Here is a 21542-nt window from a genome sequence, read left to right as displayed (position 1 = left end):
CATGAGTGGCATTCATTATTAACAAAAGGGTATTATTCTGATAATTCCGTCTATGCAAAGAATCTGTGGCGACAAAGTATGCAATTGCACAGAAGGAGTGGGAATCACAGATATATTTTCAATAGGTAAAAACGGATATGCTTCTTCCAGATACCATAACCCAAACCCAAAAGTCATTACAAAGCCAGTAATTAGTACGAGAAGGCAACAATACACTTTGGGGGTCCCCTTACATACTTGATAATTGTCTCTGCTAGTCACATTTTTATCTAAAAGTTCAGTACGAGCGGTAGCGGGTGCAGGCATCGTAGTCTTCAATCGAAAAAACACCAATTGTTTGTTTGCTGGCGACTCCAGTCGCGCGTCTTCTTAATGTCTTTCCCACAACCCTTAGCCAACAGAATTTTTCCGTACAATCGGGCCAAAAAGACAAGCCCTCAAATGATTTTTTCCAGTCGCACAGTCAGACCATGCTGTACATTTATTTCCTTGGGCGCAAATAATATTTTGCAGTTTCTGGTGAGAACAAAGTGTCGTCACTTCCTCCTGGAAGTGGCGAACGGACGCAAATGGGATCAAGAAAGGATTGATCTGGAAGTTCCACTGTTGGGGAGTGCGGAGACAAGATGGCCGTTTTGTCCGGCCCTGCGGATTCTGAAGCAGTCTCCGATTCTCCCTTGTTGATTGTTGCTGTTTCAGGCAAGCGAGTTACAGCAGTGGGAAGAGATTCTGTGTCTTCTGTATCGTATGGCACGGTCTGTGGGATCCGTTTAGTGTGCGTCGTATGGATCCAGTGTTTACGACCCGCTACCCGCACGGCAGTCTAGGTGACTAGCAGGACTTGGTAGGGACCCCTCCACCGAGGTGCAAGGCAAGATGACCTCTCAAAAACCTTCCTGAGGATCCTGTCCCCCGGTCGTAGACTGTGACTGGGGCCCTCATAGTGTACAGGTAATGCCTCTCGTACCTGGTGATAAATTGATGAAATTTAGTCAGCTGGTTACAGTAGTCTGAAAGAAGCACATTTTCTATATCCCGTAATAAGTGACTTTTTGGCATACCCTAAATATTAGCAGGTCTCCCCATTACCACCTCAAAAGGAGAGAGCCCAGTCTTAGTTTGAGGGGTCGTTCTCATCGATAGTAACACGATTGGTAAGGCGTCCGGCCATTTTAGCTTGGTGCCAGCGCACGTTTTAGCGAGTTTGTTCCTTATAATGCTGTTGTGCCTTTCCACTAATCTGGCACTCTGGGCATGTCTAGCTGAATGGAGATGCTTGTCAATCTGTAGTCCTTTGCAAATTTGCAGGATTACAGTGGCAATAAAGTGTGGCCCATTATCAGACCAGATGACTCTCGGCAGCCCAAACCTAGGAAAAAACTCTTTCAACAGAGTTTTTGCCGTGGTTATGGCCGTTGCAGCTTTAACCGGAAAGGCCTCAACCCACTTACTAAAGGCGCAAATAACAACCAACACATATTTAAGATTGTTACACCGTTCCATTTCAATAAAATCAAAATGAATAACCTCAAACGGGACAGAAGGTGGAGCGAAACTTCCTCTAGGAGTCGAGGTACCTTTTCCTACATTGTGCTGCAAGCAAATCATGCAGTTCTGGACAAAACGCTCCGCATTTTTTAAAATCTTATCATTGGCCCATACACTGTGTAGCATTTTTGTTAACTTCCTCGCACATACATGTGTCGGACCATGAGCAATAATAACTATCATTGTAATGTAGGCACCAGGGAGTAACCATTTCCCTTCAACATTGTCTACCCAACACCCATCATCATCCAATCTTCCTGCACCCTCAATCCATCTCTTAGTTTCCTCTATGGAAGCATCTGCTTGAATATCTTTTACAACATTGATACTTTCTCCCAAAGTGCAAACATTTACAACTTCTTTTACAGCGTACATTTCTGAACTGAAATCAGTGGCAGTCTGTTTAGCTATCTGATCGGCGAAGGCATTCCCTTTTCCTACATCATCTAACTTTTTGATGTGCTAAACATTTTATGTTAGCTAACTGAACAGGGAGTGCAAGTGCTGAAAGCAATCGCACTATTGAAGTTCCGTGCAAGGTCAAGAAATCTACCGAAATTGTGGGCCACCCCAAAGGCATACTGACTGTCAGTATATATATTCACTGTACGCCCATCAGAAAGCTCACAAGCTCGAGTTAACGCTATAATTTCTGCGGCCTGAGCAGAGTTATGCATAATTCTTTTGATTTCCACAACCGTGCTTAAAGTAGTGACAGCATAAGCAGCCGTGGATGTACCGTCTGGAAGTTTAAAACAAGAGCCATCACAAAATAGCTCTCCTTGAGGGCTATTTAAAGGCGTGTCTTTCAAATTGATTCTGCCTTTAGTCTCTTGCTCTGTCATATAAAGGCAATCGTGTGACGTATCGTCATCATCAACAATATTTTGAGAGACAGGTAAAAGTTCAGCCGGATTTAATACGCAACACCTCTGAATTTGAATGTGGGGAGCAAACAAGATCAGTTCATATCTTGTCGTGCAGAAGTGAGGTGTTGCGTTTGAGTTCTATTCAATAGAATATCTACAGAGTGAGGTACCATTAGGGTTAACGCATGACCCAGGACCATTCCCTCACTCTGTTTTACAGACGCAGCAGCAACAGCGCGCAAACATCTTGGCAAAGCGCATGCTACAGATTCAAGGGCGGAGGAATAGTAGCCGCACGGCCTATTCTTCCCTCCATGTTCCTGCGTTAACACAGCCAAAGCACATCCATCACATCCTTCATGCACAAACAATACAAAGGCCTTATCATAATTCGGAGTTCCTAAAACCGGCGCCGAACACAGCGCGGATTTGAGCAAATCGAATGCTGTGTGGTGTTCCAAGGTCCATGGCAATGGCAAAGAAATGGCCTTCTTTGTCAGAGCCAACATTGGTTTAATCGTTAACGAAAAATTTGGGATGCACAATCTACAATAAGAAGCCATACCTATCAAGGCTCTAACTTCCTTCTGCGTATTTGGGACAGGCATACCAGAAATGGCCTTTATTCGTTCAGGTGTCAACCGTCTTCCCTCCTTTGACAGGAGATAGCCTAAATAGGCGACCTCCTGGCAACAATATTGGAATTTCTTAAGTGAAGTTTTGTGGCCATGTTTTGCTAGATGACAAAGCAACAACACGGTGCCTTCTTTACAGGCACTCTAAGAATCAGCAGCCAAGAGGAGGTCATCTACGTACTGTAGTAACGTGCAAGTAGTAGGCAACTCGAGGGTATCAAGCTGCTCTTTCAATGCCCTACTATAAATGCTTGGACTCTCAGTGTACCCTTGTGGTGCATGAGTGAATGTAAACGAGCGTCCACCTTGGGTAAACGCAAACAAATACCTACTAGCCTTGTGTATAGGAATACTGAAAAACGCGTTTTTAAGATCAACAACACTAAAGTGAGTGGCAGAAGCCAGAATCATGGTTAATATCGTTGTAACATCAGGTACAATAGGAAATTGAGGAGCCACAATTTTGTTAATAGCGCGTAAATCAATTATAAAACGAAAGGGAATCGTATGATCACCTTTTTTGTATACTGGCAAAATGGGGCTGTTACATATGCTACCCGTAATCTCTTCAATTACTGCACGATATACAAAATCAGAAACTATACATTTCAAAGCCTGTTCGCCTTCAACTGAGATCTTATTTTGCGGGATGTGAGGCAACTTTACTCCATGTTTTGAAATAATTTTAACAGGTTCAATTTGGAGAATGCCCACATCATTATCATCAATTGCCCATAAGCATTCTGGAACATTACTAAATTCTGGCGGTAAAGGTCGAGTCAAAAACTGAGAGGCGAGTGATTGCTGAGGTGAATTGTTAGCCGAATTCCATCCGGAGAACAATGAATTACTGCGCGTAATGCCTTCAACAAATTTAGCCCCAGCAAGTTCTCCCCACAGTTTGTGGTAAGTAAAAATGGACACTGTTCTGTGAAGGGAACCAGTGTCATCGGTACCGGCAAAGAGACCGGACAAACTACAGGTATGCCTGAAAACCCTACGGAAATGTTGGATTGCCCTGACAGGGGAATATTTGGAACCCGTGAATGGTCAATGGAACATTTCTGTGCTCCCGTATCTACTAAAAATAGATGCTTCCTATTTCCCACCGCCATCTCAACGTAGGGTCCTTTCTGATGAACGGGAATAGGCGTAGGTTCCAAATCCTGCTTCGGGCAATCCTAGCTGAACAAAATATTATCAAAAGGTAGTTCTTCAGAGAGGTAGGCGGCAGAAGGGTGATCAAAAATGTTTCTATTATCCACATTTGAAACACGCTTACCTTGTGAAGGAGATTGCTGTGATTCTGGTGCAAACTGACCTCTGCCAGGGCCCCCTGCTCCTGGGCGACCTCTGGATCGTCTACCCATGTTGCCAAATGACCTTTGCTGTAAGGTCGGACATTGTGCGCGCCAGTGGCCTTCCTGCCGGCAATAGGCACACTGGTTAATGGTTACCGGAGCCAAGGGCGCACTTCCCTGTGGAATGTACTGACCTCTGAAATGATTACCCCCTCTAGGGTTTCTAACAATCTGCTGCAATAAAACTTTAGTTTTCAAGTCACCCTTTTTTTTCTCAAGTTTCTCTTTTTCAGTGTTTACACGATTTTCATAATACTGAGCCATATGCAATACTTCTGATTGGGACTTCGCCTGCCAAGAGCTTTCAGAGGACATAATCTGTAACTGGATGTCAGGCAGCAATCCACGTACAAATTTGTCGACAAACAACCTTTTCCCTGACTCTGTGCCCAAGTCTTGTCCACTTAAATCCGAGAATACCTGCTCGAACCGATTGAAAAAATCGGTAGCACCCTCAGACTTGGACACAGGCCGTAAGCTTGTCCCATATGATTCTTTTTTCTGGAACCATAGTGTTCAATTTTACAATAATTCTATCAGGCAAGGTTAATATCACTTGAGGTGGTCGTTCGCCAGCTGGTCTTTCTCTATCCAGCCTAGCCATGTTATCCCATGTATCTCCCAACCCAGGTATGTCATCTATAGTCCTAATCTGCTTCCACAAATCAACTGGCAGGAGTATGAGAAATAAGACAATGCATTACTTACCGTAAAAGCATTTCTGATGATTGTATCTGCTTAGATTCACATGCTGTGCATAGGTCCGACATCCAGTGGTCACTGCGGAGTATTGCATTTTGTTTTTCGTAGTCGAAAAGGGACGTCGACAAGGCGTGTCTGAAATACTATCCCTATAGTGACGTGTGTTGTACCCACAATCCCTCACGCGTCAAGGTCCCTCTGTTTGAATTTTTCTGCCCTGAGGGAGCCTTCTAGACGTGAGTGAGTACAGAAAAGAGAGATATAAAAGGAAGTCTATGTTCCTTCCATCCGAGCGGGGAGGAAGGGTGGGCGCATGTGAATCTAAGCAGATACAATCATCAGAAATGCTTTTACGGTAAGTAATGCATTGTCTTCTGATGCTTGTTAATCTGCTTAGAATCACATGCTGTGCATAGTCTAGCGAGCAGTACCCGGAGTTGGAGGTGGGCTATGAGAAGGAACAGTAGAGAAAAGATGTCTTAATACTGCCTGACCCACCTGGGAGTCAGATCTCGAGTGTGCACCTAGACAGTAGTGTTTTGTAAAGGTGTGCACAGAACTCCAGGTAGCCGCTTTGCAGATGGACTCAAGGGGAACATTTGCAATGAATGCTATGGACGCCCCTGTGCCTCGAGTAGAGTGTGCTCTAGGCTTAAAGGGCAGTTCTCTCTTAGCAAGAGTATAGCAGAGAGTGATGCATTGAACAATCCATCTAGAAATAGTGGACTTTGAAACTGCATCCCCTTCTCTTCCTGCTGCCACCGAGACGAAGAACTGATTAGTCTTCCTCAGTGTTCTCGTTCTTTCCATGTAGAACATGACCGCTCTGTGCACATCTAGTGTGTGTAGAGTTTTTTTCTCCCAAGTTGGAAGGATTTTGAAAGAACGTTGGCAGTTCTATAGACTGGTTTACGTGGAATTTCGATATGAACTTCGGAGCAAACCTTGGGTGCGTGCGTAGAACCACCTTATCTCTGAACTGTAACGAAGGGGTCTAGAACAGAAAGAGCCTGTAGTTCACTTACCCTCCTGATGGAGGTGATAGCTATTAAAAAAACAGTCTTAAGAGTGAGGTCTTTAAGAGATGCTTTGTGCATGGGTTCGAAAGGTGAGCCCATGAGTCTGGTAAGTACCACGTTAAGGTCCCATCCGGGAGCTGGTTCAGCTATCGGGGGGTGTATTCTCTTTATTCCCTCCATGAAGGCCTTTATAACAGGGATCTTCCACCATGACACCTTGAGTTGGGAAATGGTGTATGCAGAAAGTGCCGCTAGGTGGACTTTAATGGAATTGAACACTAGACCTGAATCCAACAAGTGGGTCAGGTATAGAACAATATGTGTGGGAGAGCAGTCAATCGGGTTGATGCTTTTCCCTCTGCACCAGATGACAAATCTCCTCCACTTGCTAGAGTAGCAGTGGCGAGTGTTAGGTTTTCTGGCTTCCCTGAGGATGTCCATGCATCTCTGTGGGAGCTGTAGATGTCCGAATTCTATGATCTCAGGAGCCAAGCTGCTAAGTTCATGTTCTGGGGGCATGGATGCAGAGTCCTGCCCTTGTCTTGTGACAGCATGTTGTACGGGCAGGGGAGTTTCACTGGGGGAGATAGAGACATCTCCATCAAGTGAGCGAACCATGGCTGTCGGGCCCACATTGGGGCCACCAGTATCATGGTTACTTGTTCCTGGTGCATCTTGTGCACCACCTTGTTGAGAAGGGGAGTCGGGGGAAAAGCGTAAACAAATTTCCCTGACCATTGCATCGACAGACCGTTCCCCTTGGATTGGTTCTGGGGGTACCTGGAGGCGTAACTTGGGCATTGTGAGTTCTCCAGGGTTGCGAATAGGTCTATTTCTGGGAATCCCCATTGTGTGAAGACGTCGAAGACGATGTCTTCGTGCAGTCGCCATTCGTACTCTTCGGGCAGGGGGAAATCTCTGCTGAGTTGGTCTGCCAGCAGATTGAGTTCCCCTGGTACATGTTCTGACAGTAGGAACATGTTCTGTTTGAGAGCCCACTTCCATATATTTTGGGCCAGTTTGGACAGTCCTGGAGAGTGGGTGCCCCCCTGCTTGTTGATGTAGTACATGGCTGTGGTGCTGTCTGTAAGGACCAACACAGTTTTGCCTTGTAGGTGTTCCTGGAAGGCTTTTAGCGCCTTGAACACAGCTAGTAGCTCCAGTAGATTTATGTGTTTGGATGCTACTTTCGGAGTCCACACTCCGTGAGCAGTCTGATGGGATAGGTGAGCCCCCCCATCCTGTTAGGGATGCGTCTGTGGTTAGAGTGGCTTCCGCCGCGGGTGTGGCAAAGGGTTTCCCTTTTTCCAGGTTTTCCTTTGTCCACCATCGTAGCGAGAGAACCAAGGCCAGCGAGACCACCACTGGATCATCCCATAATCCGCTGGCCTGACACCACTGGCTCTTGAGCCACTCTTGCATAGGGCGCATGCGCAGGCGCGCGTGAGGTACCAAATAAATACACGACGCCATCATGCCTAGCAAGCGCATTGCTTTGCGTACCGTCACCTCTCGACCGGTCACATATTGAGGGATCTGAAACAGCATGTTTTGGACCCTCTCGTTGGAGAGGAAGACGAGGCCGTCCTTTGTTTGAATTAGAGCCCCTAGGAATTGTTTGATTTGGCTGGGGTCTAGGCTGGACTTCTTTTCGTTGATGGAGAAGCCCAACTGGAACAAAAGGTCTACAGTCTTTTGGGTATTGGAGAAGCATGTTTCGTAAGAATCCCCTGTTATGAGCCAGTCGTTGAGGTAAGGGTAAACTGGGATGGACAACCTGTGCAGGTGGGCCGCTGCCACTGCCAGTACCTTCGCGAATACCCTTGGTGCTGATGCTATGCCGAAGGGTAGCACTCTGAACTGATAGTGTTTGCCCTCTATCATAAACCTGAGGTATTTTCTGTGCGCTGGCAACATTAAAATATGAAAGTATGCATCTTTCATGTCCAATGTTGTCATGTAATCTCCCTGTGATAGCAGTGGGATCACTTCCTGTAAGGTCACCATACAAAACTTCTGGGGTTTGATAAACTTGTTCGCTGGGCGCAGATTTAATACAGGGCGCATGGTTAGATCCTTTTTGGGTACAAGGAAGTACACTGAATAAATACCTTCGGTTACCTGAGATAGAGGCACGACCTCTAAGGCTCCTTTTTCCAGCAGTTGTTGTACTTCTTGGAGAAGGATGGCAAGGTTTTCCGGTGTCATGCGTCGTCCCCTCGGTGGTCTGTATGTTGGGGAACTGTTGAATTCGATACAGTATCCGTGGGCTACGGTGGAAAGTACCCAGCGGTCTGACGTTATTCCCTCCCATGCTGGAAGAAAGGATGTTATCCGGCCCCCGACCGGTGTTGCATGGGAGGGGACGCGAATCTTTGCGTCACTTGGTGTTGTTGGGGGCTTGGGAGCCTCTGGGGGTGGACCCCCGCCCTCTCCCTTTGCCCCTGCGCTGTCCTCTTTGGCTGTACTGCCCACTATTGGTCTGGTAACTGGTGGAAGGGTACTGTTGCTGCTGATTCTGCTGTTGGCATTGGCCACGAAAAAAGCGTTTGTTGCCATAGCCGCATCTGGTAGTGGGCTTAGTGATCTGGTCAAGAGTCTTGATAGTATCGAACTCTTTTTTAGCCATTTCCAGAGCCTCATCCACCGCCTTCCCGAAGGAGGTTTGAGTCTTCAACAGGTTTATTTATTAAAGGCGCCTGTGTCTCCGGTTTGAACCCTGAGTTGCGCAGCCATACATGGCGTTTTAGGAGTATTCCCTGAACCAGGGAACGTCCCGCTGTTTCAGCAGCATCCAAAGAGTTCTTTACAATACTCTGGTTGACCTGGGTTCCTTCGCCAATAGTTGAAAGCAGGCGTGTACGTAGTGGCTGCAGCGCTTCTTCGGCGTCCTTGCGCAGTTTGGCCCACTGCGCGTCCGCGTAGCTAGCTAACAAAGAATTGTTGTTCGCAATTCTTGCCGAAAAGGCAGCCGAGGATGTGACTCTTTTAGCAAGGGCATATAACCTCTTGCCCTCCTTGTCAGGTGGTGCCTCACTGGTGGACAGTGGCACCCCTGCCCTCTTCCTTGTATTAGATACTACAAGGGAATCCGGAATGGAATGTCCCCTGATGTACAGCGGGTCTGAGGGTGAAGGAGTGAAAAGTTTTTCAATCCTTGGATTGACTCCTCTGATTAGTGCGGGTGTGGATAGCGAAAGGATGATTCTTCTCTTCACTGAAGCGAGGAGGGGAATGGTCTGGCTGACTGGGGGTTTCTCCTTAATTACTCTTTCCACAAAGTCTATTTCCGGAGAGATCTCCCCAGTGTCCAGTTCGAAATGTGCTGCTGCTCTGCGCAACAGGGCATTGAATGTGGGCTGATCGTCAATGGGAGACGTGTTTCTAACAGGTGAATTGTCAGGAGGATTTAGGTTCAGGACATCAGTGTCTGAATATACTGATGGGGATTGCCAGGGATGAGAAGGTCCTTCTTCTGGATTTTCTCCGAAGCCTTCTCCTACCATGTCTGGGCTGTCTTCCAGACCTTCCTCTTGGTTCTGTCCTTCTTCATTGTCCACAAAATCATCCTCCTCTTCTAAGTATTGTTCCTCACCAGTGAGGTCATACACATTATGGAAGTCTAAGGGTGTGTCCTGCCTCGGGTATTTGGCCCTGGGGTCCTCCTGAGGCCCTTCTCTTGTTCTCTTGGGAGTGGGAGGGTTCTGGGTGTTCATAAACCTCTCCATTCTCTCCATGCAGAGATGGAGCCTTTCCATGGTTTCATGGGGTACCCCTGAGCGGTCTAGCAGGGGAAAATTAGTGTTATCTTGCTGAAAACGGCTCGACCTCTCCCACAACGTCGAGGAAAGTGTCCAGTCGCCCTCCGAAAAGCCTTCCGGTGTGCTGGGGGTCCCCCCGACTGAAGGGGTAGTCCCTGTTTTTCTTCGGGCTTTTTCGGCGTGTCTTTCGACCTTTGCGTAGCGCTCGACGTGTCTTTCGGCGTACGCTTCTGGGCGTCGGCCACAACGATCCTCGCCAAGCTCTCTGTGACTCGTTTGTCAGCGGAGGGCTGTGGTTTCGACGTTACGGGTGTCGAACGTTCTACGGCGGCGTGCGCTCTCTGCTGGTGCACGCCAGCCGATGGTTTGGGGGCGGCGCCCTTATTTGCCGAAAGCCCAGTCGCTGGTCGCGGCTGCGAGAGGGGCTTCGAACCCGAACGGTCCGAGGAGGCCGCCGGTGTAACCTGCGTCTCCTTGGGCGCTGATGCTTTCCTCGTCTTCGACGAAGAAGAGCTATGGGTTGTGTGTTTATGTGTTGTATCGTGTGCGTCAGTGTCGCCGGGGTGTTCATCCCCATAAGCAGGGCGTGAGCCGAGCCCGTCGGGGCCGGGGACAGTCGACGAAGAGCGCGAGCGCTCTTTAGAGGGGTGTACGATTTCCGTAGCGGAGGTCGTGTTATCACGTTCCTCGTCACTGTCGGTGGTAGCAGCGGCGGGTGAAGACCCGGCCTTCGACATAGCGTAGGCCGCCCACCTCTTGACCCTACGGTCTTTTAGAGTCTTTGGCTTTAGAAGCCGACAAGCCGAGCAACCCTCCTCTACGTGATCGAGGGGCAAGCAGCGGTTACACCGTGAATGCTTGTCCTTCCAAGTAAACTTGCCCTTACAAAGTGGGCAAAACCTAAAGGGTGTCCTCTCCATAGCCGAGGCAATAAACCGTGATAACTACCCCAAGGGAAAGGAAGGGGAAAAGGAAAGGCATTCTCAGAAAAAGAATCAGAGATGTCCCACGACCCCACTCTCCCTACTGTATTTGGCCTGCGAGGCCAGGCCACGTGTTCGGCAACGCCGAAGGATCTCCTCCGCTCGTCCCCTCCGTCGAAGATCTTGCTCGGCGGAGACAGCTTCACAACTGCGTCGAGGGAGGGATCGATATATTAAATCTTTAAACAGGAAAAAACGACCAAAGGTCGAGGAGATGGAATCTGCAATTTCTCTCGAGGAGCTCCGCGTAAAGGCGACCAGTAGCCGGGCGGAAAAACAATCTGAGGGACCTCGACGCGTGAGGGATTGTGGGTACAACACACGTCACTATAGGGATAGTATTTCAGACACGCCTTGTCGACGTCCCTTTTCGACTACGAAAAACAAAATGCAATACTCCGCAGTGACCACTGGATGTCGGACCTATGCACAGCATGTGATTCTAAGCAGATTAACAAGCATCAGAATAGGTCAATTTCACTTAGAGTGAATACCGACGACTGTAAGACCGACTATTTCTTTATAGAATCCGGTCGGATTTTTTGTATATCAGGAATAGATTGCTTTATGGTGTTCACTTCCTGTCTTGAAAACGGGCCGTGAACAAACTGTGAAACGTAATGTGCAGGAATTTCTCCGGCTACTATACCTCGTGCAGCATCAGCCGCAATCTCAATTTTTGGGACAAATGTTGGAGGGACCTCTCTCATAGGCAACTGAGAAGTAGGCAGCTCCGAATGTTTACTAAGCAACAGAGCCAAGTCAAGCGCTAAGGCAGTCGAAGAAGTATCAATCGAAAAAGCTCTCTTATAAACACTCAACAATTCTGTGGGACAACAAATCTTTCTTCTTACACACTCATTCTGCAGGTGCTCTACCATCACCTGTATCACTTTCTTTTGCATATCTAACGCATATTGACTGTATGTGTCATATACTTCATCTGGAGTTATCGACATATCCGAAATCCATCTTATCGCGTCCTTTGTACAAATCCGTGCTTCCTCACCTTTTAATTCTCGACGAGGAGAAAACCGTTTCTGTAAATACATAATACCTAAACTATCACCATCTACTTCCTCGTTCTGTAACTCTTCCAACTCCTTCCTATACTCAAAAATCCTCTCAACATGCTCATATACCTTCTCCACAGTATCTCTGGACAACGCCAAAGCGTTCAAATCCCGTAACCCTTGTGGGAAATCTACATCATTTAGTCTATTCCACATTATACCTAAATGAGTCCCTAATCCTTCAATAAAAACATTTTTCTCAGGAATATCTTTTAAATTTTCGAGTGTGGAAAAAACATCAGCTTGTTCACCCTTCTCCATACAATGTTTAGCCCAAGCAGTCAATTTACTCCTCTTGTCTGGCGACACAGTATTACAAGTCACAACCCTTGGTCTTGCTCCCTGGTCAACTACAAGCGATGCAGGATCACTTGGAAGAGGAAGAGTAGGCACATTCTGAATAACAACAGGTGAAGGCAAGGGGGCAGGCAAAGGGGCGACGGCTGGAAGAACAACAGGAAGAACAACAGGGAGGACCGGAGGAACTATGGGAGGGGGGAACTACAACAGGAAGGGGCAAAACGCCAGGAGGAGGGACATATGGAGGTGGCGCGGAGGCATTGGGCCTTCGTTCATGCAAAAGTTTATTAATCAATTCGTCTGACGTATGAAAATCTTTTGAAGGGTAGATCTTCTGAATGCCTAATTGAAATGGCCTGTCCGTGTTCCTAACTGACTCTAATTGTTTATTTTGATCATATAACCGTGTCTTTTCGACACTCGTCATATGTCGACACATATGTTTCTCTCTACTCTTTTGTTGCTGCAAAGCTTCTATTTTCCAACTGTGCAAAGCGTCAAATGCTGCAGGCCTAGCCTTCTACTTTACTAATACAGACTCTAAATATTCTATACAAGGGATTTCAAAACTACCATTGGTTGGCCACCGAAGATTAGAATTATGTTTGGTTTGTCTGTGCCAAATGTCATTAAATGCTATTCTACCAAAGCCTTTCTTACAGTACATAGTACATGCCGGCGACGCCTCCTGTGGTGCGGGACGGCTATCTTCCAAAGATTGTCTGTCACTGCGGAAAAATGCCCTAAAGCAGGCAGACAATTTCCCAGGCATATCAAAGTTCTGGTGTTACCTGGTGAAATAATTGTGCTCGCGAGTACAATGCTCCAAATTCAAATTTGTCAGGGTTAAATTAAGAATCGGGACACGATTCACCTGACCAAAGGACTGGGAGGCCCGATCGGGTTACTAAGGACAATGCAAAGGACCCACGTGTCTGGTGATTTTCGGCAAATGTACCCACCTCAAATATATGGACCCTCGTCAAGACGTTGTCTCGGGCTACAGCTCACCGTCCAGGGATCGGATCGTGCAGTTTCGTCGAGGAATTCACTTCTCGTTTTAGAGTGGCCGGTTCTGTTGGCACCGTCCGATCCCGGTCCGGTAGCCGAGCCAACCTTCAACGAGACGAAGTCAATCTTGAGGGTCCCTATTCGGGCGCCATCTGTGGAATCAGAAAAAATACAATATTATGGCTGTTACACCGAGCAAAGTAAAATACACCGACACGGGCTTATAAAGATTCCCAGAATCTTTATTACAAAACTGAACAATGTTCAACAAAGTACACAAATAGCTATTTGGCCGTCAATACATCACAGAGACCACCAGCAGGGTTCAATATGAGCAGTGAGGGAATTTCCTAGCTGGACATCGACACATTTATACAATTTGTAAAATGATGTCCAGCGCCCTTACAGGTTAATCATGCACTGGGCTAGGGTCGCGCCAGGTTCACTTTCCTAATTTACATATCTCGTGCATGCGGTTTACTTTTCAATACATTTACTAACACTCCATTATTCTTCAATTTAACATTTACACTCTTTATATATTGCTTTAATACAGACCAAACAATGTTTCACATTTTGTATTCGGATAGCATTACTGTTCTTGTATACTTGTAGTTTAACATTGCTAATTCAAGTAATCCCCTGCTCCTGAGGTCAACAAAGGACAAGATCTACATGACTCTAAAATGTAGCCTGAGGGCAGGTTGGACATTAACTCCCCTACAGAGGTTGGAGAGGTTAAGGCAAGAACAAGGACACACGAGACGGCCATTTTACATTAAAGGGTGACTTTGTATAAAACCCCAAAATGGCGGGTCCTAACCTAAAATGGAGGCTTGTTTCAAGATGGCGACTTACATCAATTTCTAAGGTCAAGACCTTGCCGCAGAGAGTTATTCGCGTACAATTTGTAAGCAACTTGGCGTAGGCCAATATACATATAAATCGTTTGTAATAAGAGGCATAATTTAATATCCAGTTTGACAATATCTATCCATTTGTATCCAGTATCTGCACTTTCAAGGACAACCATTTATGTTCATGATAACATTTACACCCATAGACTATGCTTGCCCGTGATCCACCCCTAATCCATTTATGACCTGTGGTTTTCAAAGGTTAACCATAGTCAAAAACCTGATCATACCATGTTCATCCATCAGTGGTTGACCATGATAAAACCATGGACAACCATGGCGTATCCATGAATTTCAAAACTTGGGGGTCCATTGTTGGTTTTGGCCTACAATGGAAGATTTGTCTAAGGGGCTTGTGGGTTCCGTTTACCCATCAGAACAAAAACAACCTGCATTCTGATTGGAAGCCACCCTTAAGTGCAAGAATACAGCCCTTAAAAGCCATCACAGCAGAACAACAAACAGCACGATTCCATCTTCGCTATTACTAATTTACTCTTCAGTGCTTTTTTCTCTATAGCTGGACATCACTTCTTTACTGCAGGCTGCATTATATTAGTACTTTAACATTTGTTTCATCAAGTTTTGTTTGTTTTGACTAAGCTTACCCGCCTGCTGAAAGAACACTTTGGGTGAAGAGTTTGGTAAATGACCAGATATATGCTTCAAGTTTGCACTGTGCCGTAAGGATTTTACTTTCGTCAATGCTTTCCTATGGAAATGAGGACACCATAAGGGAGGTGAAAGAGCTAACTTGCTAGAGTTACCAGTAAAATTACTAGCACAGTATACCACACTTTGAGGCACTTTCTCTATTCCTGGGTCTTGAAGATGATTGACCAGTACCCCACAGCTTCATGCCAAAAGGGTCAAGGAGACTCAGAGCAAACGAAAATGACTGGCTGTTGGTATGCAATAGCTGTTCTGAATGGGGTGAATCAGTACTGGGACAGGAGGAGGAGCTCCACTGTCAGTAGTGTGGGTTCTGTAAAGGCATCATGAAGAAGGACACAGACAGATTCCAAATTCAAAAACAACCAATTTTATTAACTTAAATGTCAGGATGGAAAAAAGGCATAACTTCCCCTATGTTAAGGTGATATTTACCTACCTAAAAAGAGTTCAACTTAGAATCTGTCTTTGTCCAAACCCTATACTTGCACTCACAACTATAACTGTACAATGTCAGCAACCCAAAAAAAAAAAAAAAAAAGTGTCCAACATAAAGTTCTGAGCTTCTTCCAGCTCATAGCTTTCTTTCAGCTCCATTCCCAGAGTATAAAATAGTTCTGCACAGAGAAGGTTTCAGAATCCCCTTCCTTGGATTTAGGGTACAATAGACTTGTTCAGGTATCTGGATTTTCTTCCCCAAGTCATGACTCTGGGTTCCCTTCCCCAAGTTCCAATTGAGACCATTCAAATAACCTTGAAATGAAAGGCTTCCCAAGTTCCAAAATATACAATTCAAACAATCTTGAAGTGAAATGTTCAGACTCGGGGTTCTCTTCCCCAATTTTCAAATGGCACAGCTCAAAAGAAAAGAAACACAAAATATCCTTTTATCCACAGTTCAGTCAATGTTATTTTCAAATATTTCTTCAGATCATTTGTAGCTTACACACAAGTTGAAAATGATACTGTAAATCAGGCATTGGTATCCTTTGTTTGCCTGTTCTTTTAAAGTCATATTAGATTTCAGCATACTGTAGTCTGTTGAGAATAGGTTCATTTTAGCATTTCAATATATGATGGTTTGCCTGGATTTAAACTTCCTTTCCTCTGTTGGATTCCAACTATTTTAATTCTGTTTGGCCATTTTAGTTCAGTTCGGTATTCAATAATTATATCTCTTGCTTAGGGTTAATTTTCCCTTTTTCTGCAGTTCAATAGTTGTTCATTTCACTTTAATTGAATAGTTCAATGTTATGAGACCTTTGAAAACATGTCTCTTGCTACACGCGACCACTCCGATACAAAGTATTCAGGAAATGTTCAAGTTCCCACGCGCGCACAACGGGTTTCTCAATCATTAGAAACTCACTGGTCGCTTTAGGAGTTGGCGGTGCAGCGCAGATGACATAGCCTTCTTCCTTTAGTGTTGGGGCTCCAGTTCCTGCCCCTCCGACACTCCCGGAGTGGTCCTCCACCACGGGGAACAAGCCTGTTGAGTAGAAAGGAAAGGGACAGCCTTCCTACACAGCTCCCTTTGTATTTTTCCAGTCTGCTCCAGGGAGTCCCAGCTCCCACACTGCACTGTCTGTTCTCTGCTGCATGTACCGTCCTTCTAGTCCTTCATCCGTAGTTCCCCTTTTCCACTGGGCAGGACACCATTTATAGACCTGCAGTCCCTTGACAGGCTGCAGGTGAGGATGATTACTCAACCTTGCATGACCATAGGTAAGGGGACATGTCTGACCTTCACTGCTCTTAGCAGGCATCTTCCTCGTCCTAGTAGTAGAGTGGTAAAAGAGAATAGTTTTGATAGCCCTTAGCTGCCTCTTCCTCGTCCCAGTACTGTCAAATGTCATTTGTGGAGAAGTGATGGGAGCTGGCTTACAAAAGCCTACAAGGGTTGGATTGGTTGTCACTAGGGAAAGGGGTATACCATGCTTGCCCAAGGGCACCCCACTCCCAGCCCCACCCACTCCGCCCCCATGGTCGGTATCCAATAGCAATGGCCTTTCCCTGGCCACCTGTGCAGAGGATCCAATGGGTCTAAGTTTCTCACAGGTCCCTCTACTCCCACAGAGCTGCCTTAGACGAGGAAGTATGTCAAGACAATAGATGCAAGTTCAGAACTATTATTTAAACAAATATCTGCAAAAAGCGGCAACTTAAACTAGAAATGGGATTTTCCCCAAAACCAAAAGGTTAGGGAGGCTCTTCTCCCTGAGGTTAACTGAGCCTTTCTACCTCTAGCAGCTCAAGCCTTCCCGACCCATTAAATATTCTTTTCCTTCCTTGAAGTTCAAGTAAAGGTACTCATCAGCCCTTCAGAGCTCCTTGAATATTGCAGGTTTTAGTCTTTCATGAACCCTTCTTCAGATGTTAGAATAGATGCATGGTATTTGGGATCCTGCACCACAAGGCTAAGATGGGTCAGCTAGAGTAGATAGTAGGGAGCGCTAGAGAGATATACTTTTAAGCCTCACCAAACTGGGGCGCCTTCTGATTCTTCCTTACCTCTCTCTCTAATACAGTCTCCTTCCTGGTCGACCCTTTCCTCCTCCCACCTGTTGGCCCTGCCTAGGATCGAACAGACCCACCATAACCTTCCAGTTCTGTCTGACTACAGGAGTGCTTTCCTCCTTCTCAGTCTCCCTTTCAACATGTTACCTTGTACTCCTCCATACCCCCTACCTGCTACATCATATATTCTCTACCACCTTCTCTTGTTGTTAACCCCCCCGCCTCCTCTGTACCACCTTCACTTCCGGTTACCACCTCTGACTCTTTATTTTACCTCCTCGTCCATCTCTGTAGTATCTTTACCACCTGATGTTCCCGGTCTTACCATGTATTCCGTCACTCCTTTAGCTCTCACCACCTCCTTCTGCTCACTGCTGCTGTCCCCTCTTCAACCTCTTCCATCTCTCCAGCCTCTGCTTTCTCCAACTATCTCCAATGTCTAGCCACAGCCAAACACGAACCTCCTGCTCGGGCAACCCACATAGACTGACAGGGGTCTGAGTTTTAAAGTTCCTACCATGGGTCGGGATCTTGCGTGACTGCACCTGTATCTGGAAATTAGGGCAGAGTTTGGATTGGCTGCTGCACCATGGTGCATCTGGCTTCAATTTGGGCTGAGTGGGCTGGATCAAATCTTTCTTTAGCCTGTCTGCCATTTTGGATTTCAATTTCCCCTTCCTATCACTCAAGTGCTGCCTGTGCAGGTTCCAGGACTCCCATTTCCTCAGAGCATGAATAACATGCTGAACAAACTCTGGGTAGGCTTTTAGAAGCTCATGAATGCATATAGATTTCTAGATAGCAGTGAATTTGATACCCTGGAGGAAACACTCTGCTCGGAGACAATGAATTAGTAACTTTAAATCACATGTAGAGAGCTCTTGTTGCAGGTTATAACAATGATGCAACAGGAATATTCAAGTTTAGTTGTCAGGATGATTGGAGTTCACTATGGTTTTTCTCTGACAATTCACAAGGAAGTTGTATTCTTGTTTCCTGGGTTACTTCCAGGGGATCTTTCACTATCTTCACCTCCTCCTTCTCGTCACCTTCCCTGTCTTCCAGGCCAGGATCTCTACCCTTCCATTCTATGCTGCCTTCGAGTACTTGCTCCTTCAGTTTGTTCAGGGCCTCTGCCCTTTCCTTCTCATATCAGGGCCTTTGCCCTTTCCTGCTTTGCCTTTCCCTTAGTCACAACTTCCATCTTCACCTCCTCTGTCTTTCCCTCGTCAAAGGACTTTGTCTTTTTTTCCTCTGCCCTTTTTTCGACAAGGGTTGTAGCTAGGTCTCCATTCACCAGCCATTTGTTTTCTGCTTCAATTTCTTTCCTTTTCTGTATTTCTAGTCTAAGGGATGCTTTGTAGTCTTCGGTTCATGGGGCAAGAATTTAAATGGGGAAGTCACCATCTTGGATAGCACTACATTCTGCGTTTGTTGCTAGCAGCCAAGGAGCTGCTGGTTTGTCCCCCTGTCTCCACTGGGGAGTTTCCCTTCTCTGAATTCTGTTTTGGTGACCTGTATCAAACAGCTCAGGGTATGTATTAAGCACTACTCCTGTGGGGTGGGAGTTTGGAAAAAAAGTTTCTCATTTATTTGTGCAGTGCTGGTATCAGGGGAGTTGCTAGGTCTGGAAAAGACCCGGGGCTACGCTGATGTCAGAACTGTTGGGACTGGGGGCTAGCTAGACTTTTGGCTGTAGTTCCTGAGATTATATCCGGGGCACAACCAAAAGATCAGGGGCTATAGCCCCCTTAGCCCCCCCTAGCAACACCCCTGGCTGGTATCTTTTCCCTTGCTTTTGATGGAGGCTATAACTGCAGGTAATCCCGTCTTCTGTGTGCTGGCAACTGTAAGGGAGGCACAAGTTCTCTCCCCCCCACTGTTCCTGGTAGTATGGGAAGGAAGAGGGGCTCTGAGTGTGTGTGCATTAACTGTAAAGGTGAGGACGGGGCTTCCTGCTGCCCTTCTGAATATCAAATGGGGGAGGGGTGGGGGTTCCCCAAGACAGCCCCAGTTGGGGGGTGGGGGGTATACAACACTTCCATGGGCTATACAGGTCTTACCCATATTCTTCCATAGTTCAAATCTGTACACAGGTTTTTCTAATACAGCCTTAATCCTAGCCTAGGTGACCCAACTGGGTCTTCTGTATAGTCCATCCCCCTCTTGGGTTCATCTACCTGGATCCAGTCCAGGGGTTTTGGTTTTGTTCAAGAAAGGAATTATGTATGTTTTTCTGGTTTGTTTATCCCAAAGGGGTAGTCTATGACCAGGGATATATATGCTTTCACTGCAGACAGCTTCGGCTGTGGACCTGGGGATGCCATATACAGGTTAATGTGGGGAAGTCAACATGGTTACTTCACCACACTCTGGAGTCCGAAATCTGCAACATTGTATCAAGCGCAGGTCTCCTGGGCTCATGAAAAATGTTGGTGGCCTTTGAAAGGACTTCCTTTGATGTGTTTGTCTTTCTAGGCTTATGGTTTGCCAACGGCAAGCTCAGACGTTTTCAGTTGGGGAAGGGTTCCATAGGCAAGGGTGTTTTAACTGTCCCCTGCCATGCAACATGAACCAAGGGAGGATGATGAGGGGGTTCACCCCATAATGCTCCTGGCACATCATCCCTACTGGCTTAGAGTGAGCCACCTCTTGGTGCACAGAGCCAGGCAGGGGAATTAGAGTACTCGCTGTTTTGAAAGACTCAGACTACTGCTGGATAAGTGAGGTGCTACCTGTACACAAATATTAAAATTTATAAAGAATAACCATGCTTGATTAACACAAAATACCCATTCACAATTTAGTAAAAAGTATGAGTTTATAATGCATACCAGAGTTTTTCCTCTAAACAGCTGAACAGGTTCTTCTAGATTTCCACTGCTGTATGCAAAGGTGCAAAGTGCATATGCAGATTTATCTTCAAATCCCGCTAATAGCTTGTGAAGGCCTAAGGAAGACAATTTAATAAATGGTGGTGAACAAGAATGGATCTAGTATTATACACAAATGGCAAAATCAACTGAAAAACAACAGTGAAATGAGAAAGAGGTTCTCTGAGTCTGTGTTTACCTCGTACAGGAAGGTAGTACCAACCTCCCCCATACAGAAGACTTCCACTTGAAACTTCAATGAAAAACATTGATTTGTAAACATGAATTTGTTTTCCATCAACTCCAGAAATACTGTATTTCTTTGGGTTGAGAGTTGTTTTCTCCCTCCCAGTCTCTTCCCTGCAATTTTTCTAAACTGGAACTGCCAATACAATACTCAATTTAAATCACCTCCTATAAACCACCATACTTTTCTATACACCCAGTTCCTTATAGGGCTCTTAGTACTTGCCTATTCTGCTCGCAATCTCTAGGCGGCTTTCCTCAGAGCCCTAGTGTACGAGCCAATTTACCAACTCATCGAGACAGGACAGGAGAACCTTTGCGCTCTTCCTCCTGCTCATAGTGCAACACTTGTTGAGCAACCGTAGGCAAGAATTTAAGAGGGGAATATAGTGTGCAAGATAAAGGGTTACAGTTTAATACTTTACATAATAGGACTATCCATGCAGATCTAAGGTAAGACAACTATAGAGAATAGAAGGAAAATATTTATGTACAGTAGCAAGAAATTCATCTTCATAGGTGTAAGGGGTTTTAGAATCCTAAACCTCAGGTTTCGACCCAAACATGGGGTCACAATCAGTTTAAGATACCCGGGGCTCGAGTGCGTGGGTGGAATGATTTATCTAGCACACATTTCGTAACAGATATGCCTCTTGTTGCTGATCAATACTGCAGAGTGTAACTACATAAGCAGCACCTGAAAGACACTAAACAACTAAAAGAAATGATTTAGGAAGTGTCTTGAAATGGAAATTATCTGGCACGTGCCTAATGTTCTCCAGTAGTGTGTTCCAATGTCTAGGACATTGTCAAAGTTATTTAGTTGATGTTCTGAGTACACTGCTGAGTTTGATCAAACTCAATGCAGAATAAAAGCACCATGTTGGTCCACATGCTGTACAGTTAGAACAGAAGTAGTAGGACTTGCATTGGACTGTTCTCAAAACTTCATAAGAAACATCCAAAAAATTGAACACTGTGAGTAACCTGAAGTTGTCTCACCCACTAGTCCCCAGGGGATCTGTCATCCAGGTGGTCAGGACATGGATATCGCT

The 21542-nt window shown here is 45.8% G+C and overlaps 1 protein-coding gene across 1 annotated transcript in view; it reads right to left on the bottom strand.

Moving 5' to 3' along the window:
- Window positions 1-21542, bottom strand: part of ITPA (inosine triphosphatase) — a 362873-nt gene that overhangs the window by 114207 nt on the left and 227124 nt on the right. Inside the window, exon 6 of the mRNA XM_069641242.1 lies at window positions 20203-20318. Coding sequence (XP_069497343.1) covers window positions 20203-20318 — 116 coding nt within the window. The remainder of the gene's footprint in view (window positions 1-20202; window positions 20319-21542) is intronic.

The sequence above is a fragment of the Ambystoma mexicanum genome, chromosome 1q (genome assembly GCF_040938575.1).
Source record: "Ambystoma mexicanum isolate Mex_15411 chromosome 1q, UKY_AmexF1_1, whole genome shotgun sequence".
NCBI lineage: Eukaryota > Metazoa > Chordata > Amphibia > Caudata > Ambystomatidae > Ambystoma > Ambystoma mexicanum.
The sequence above is the reverse complement of the archived record's forward strand: the minus strand, read 5'-3'. Positions and strand labels throughout refer to the sequence as shown.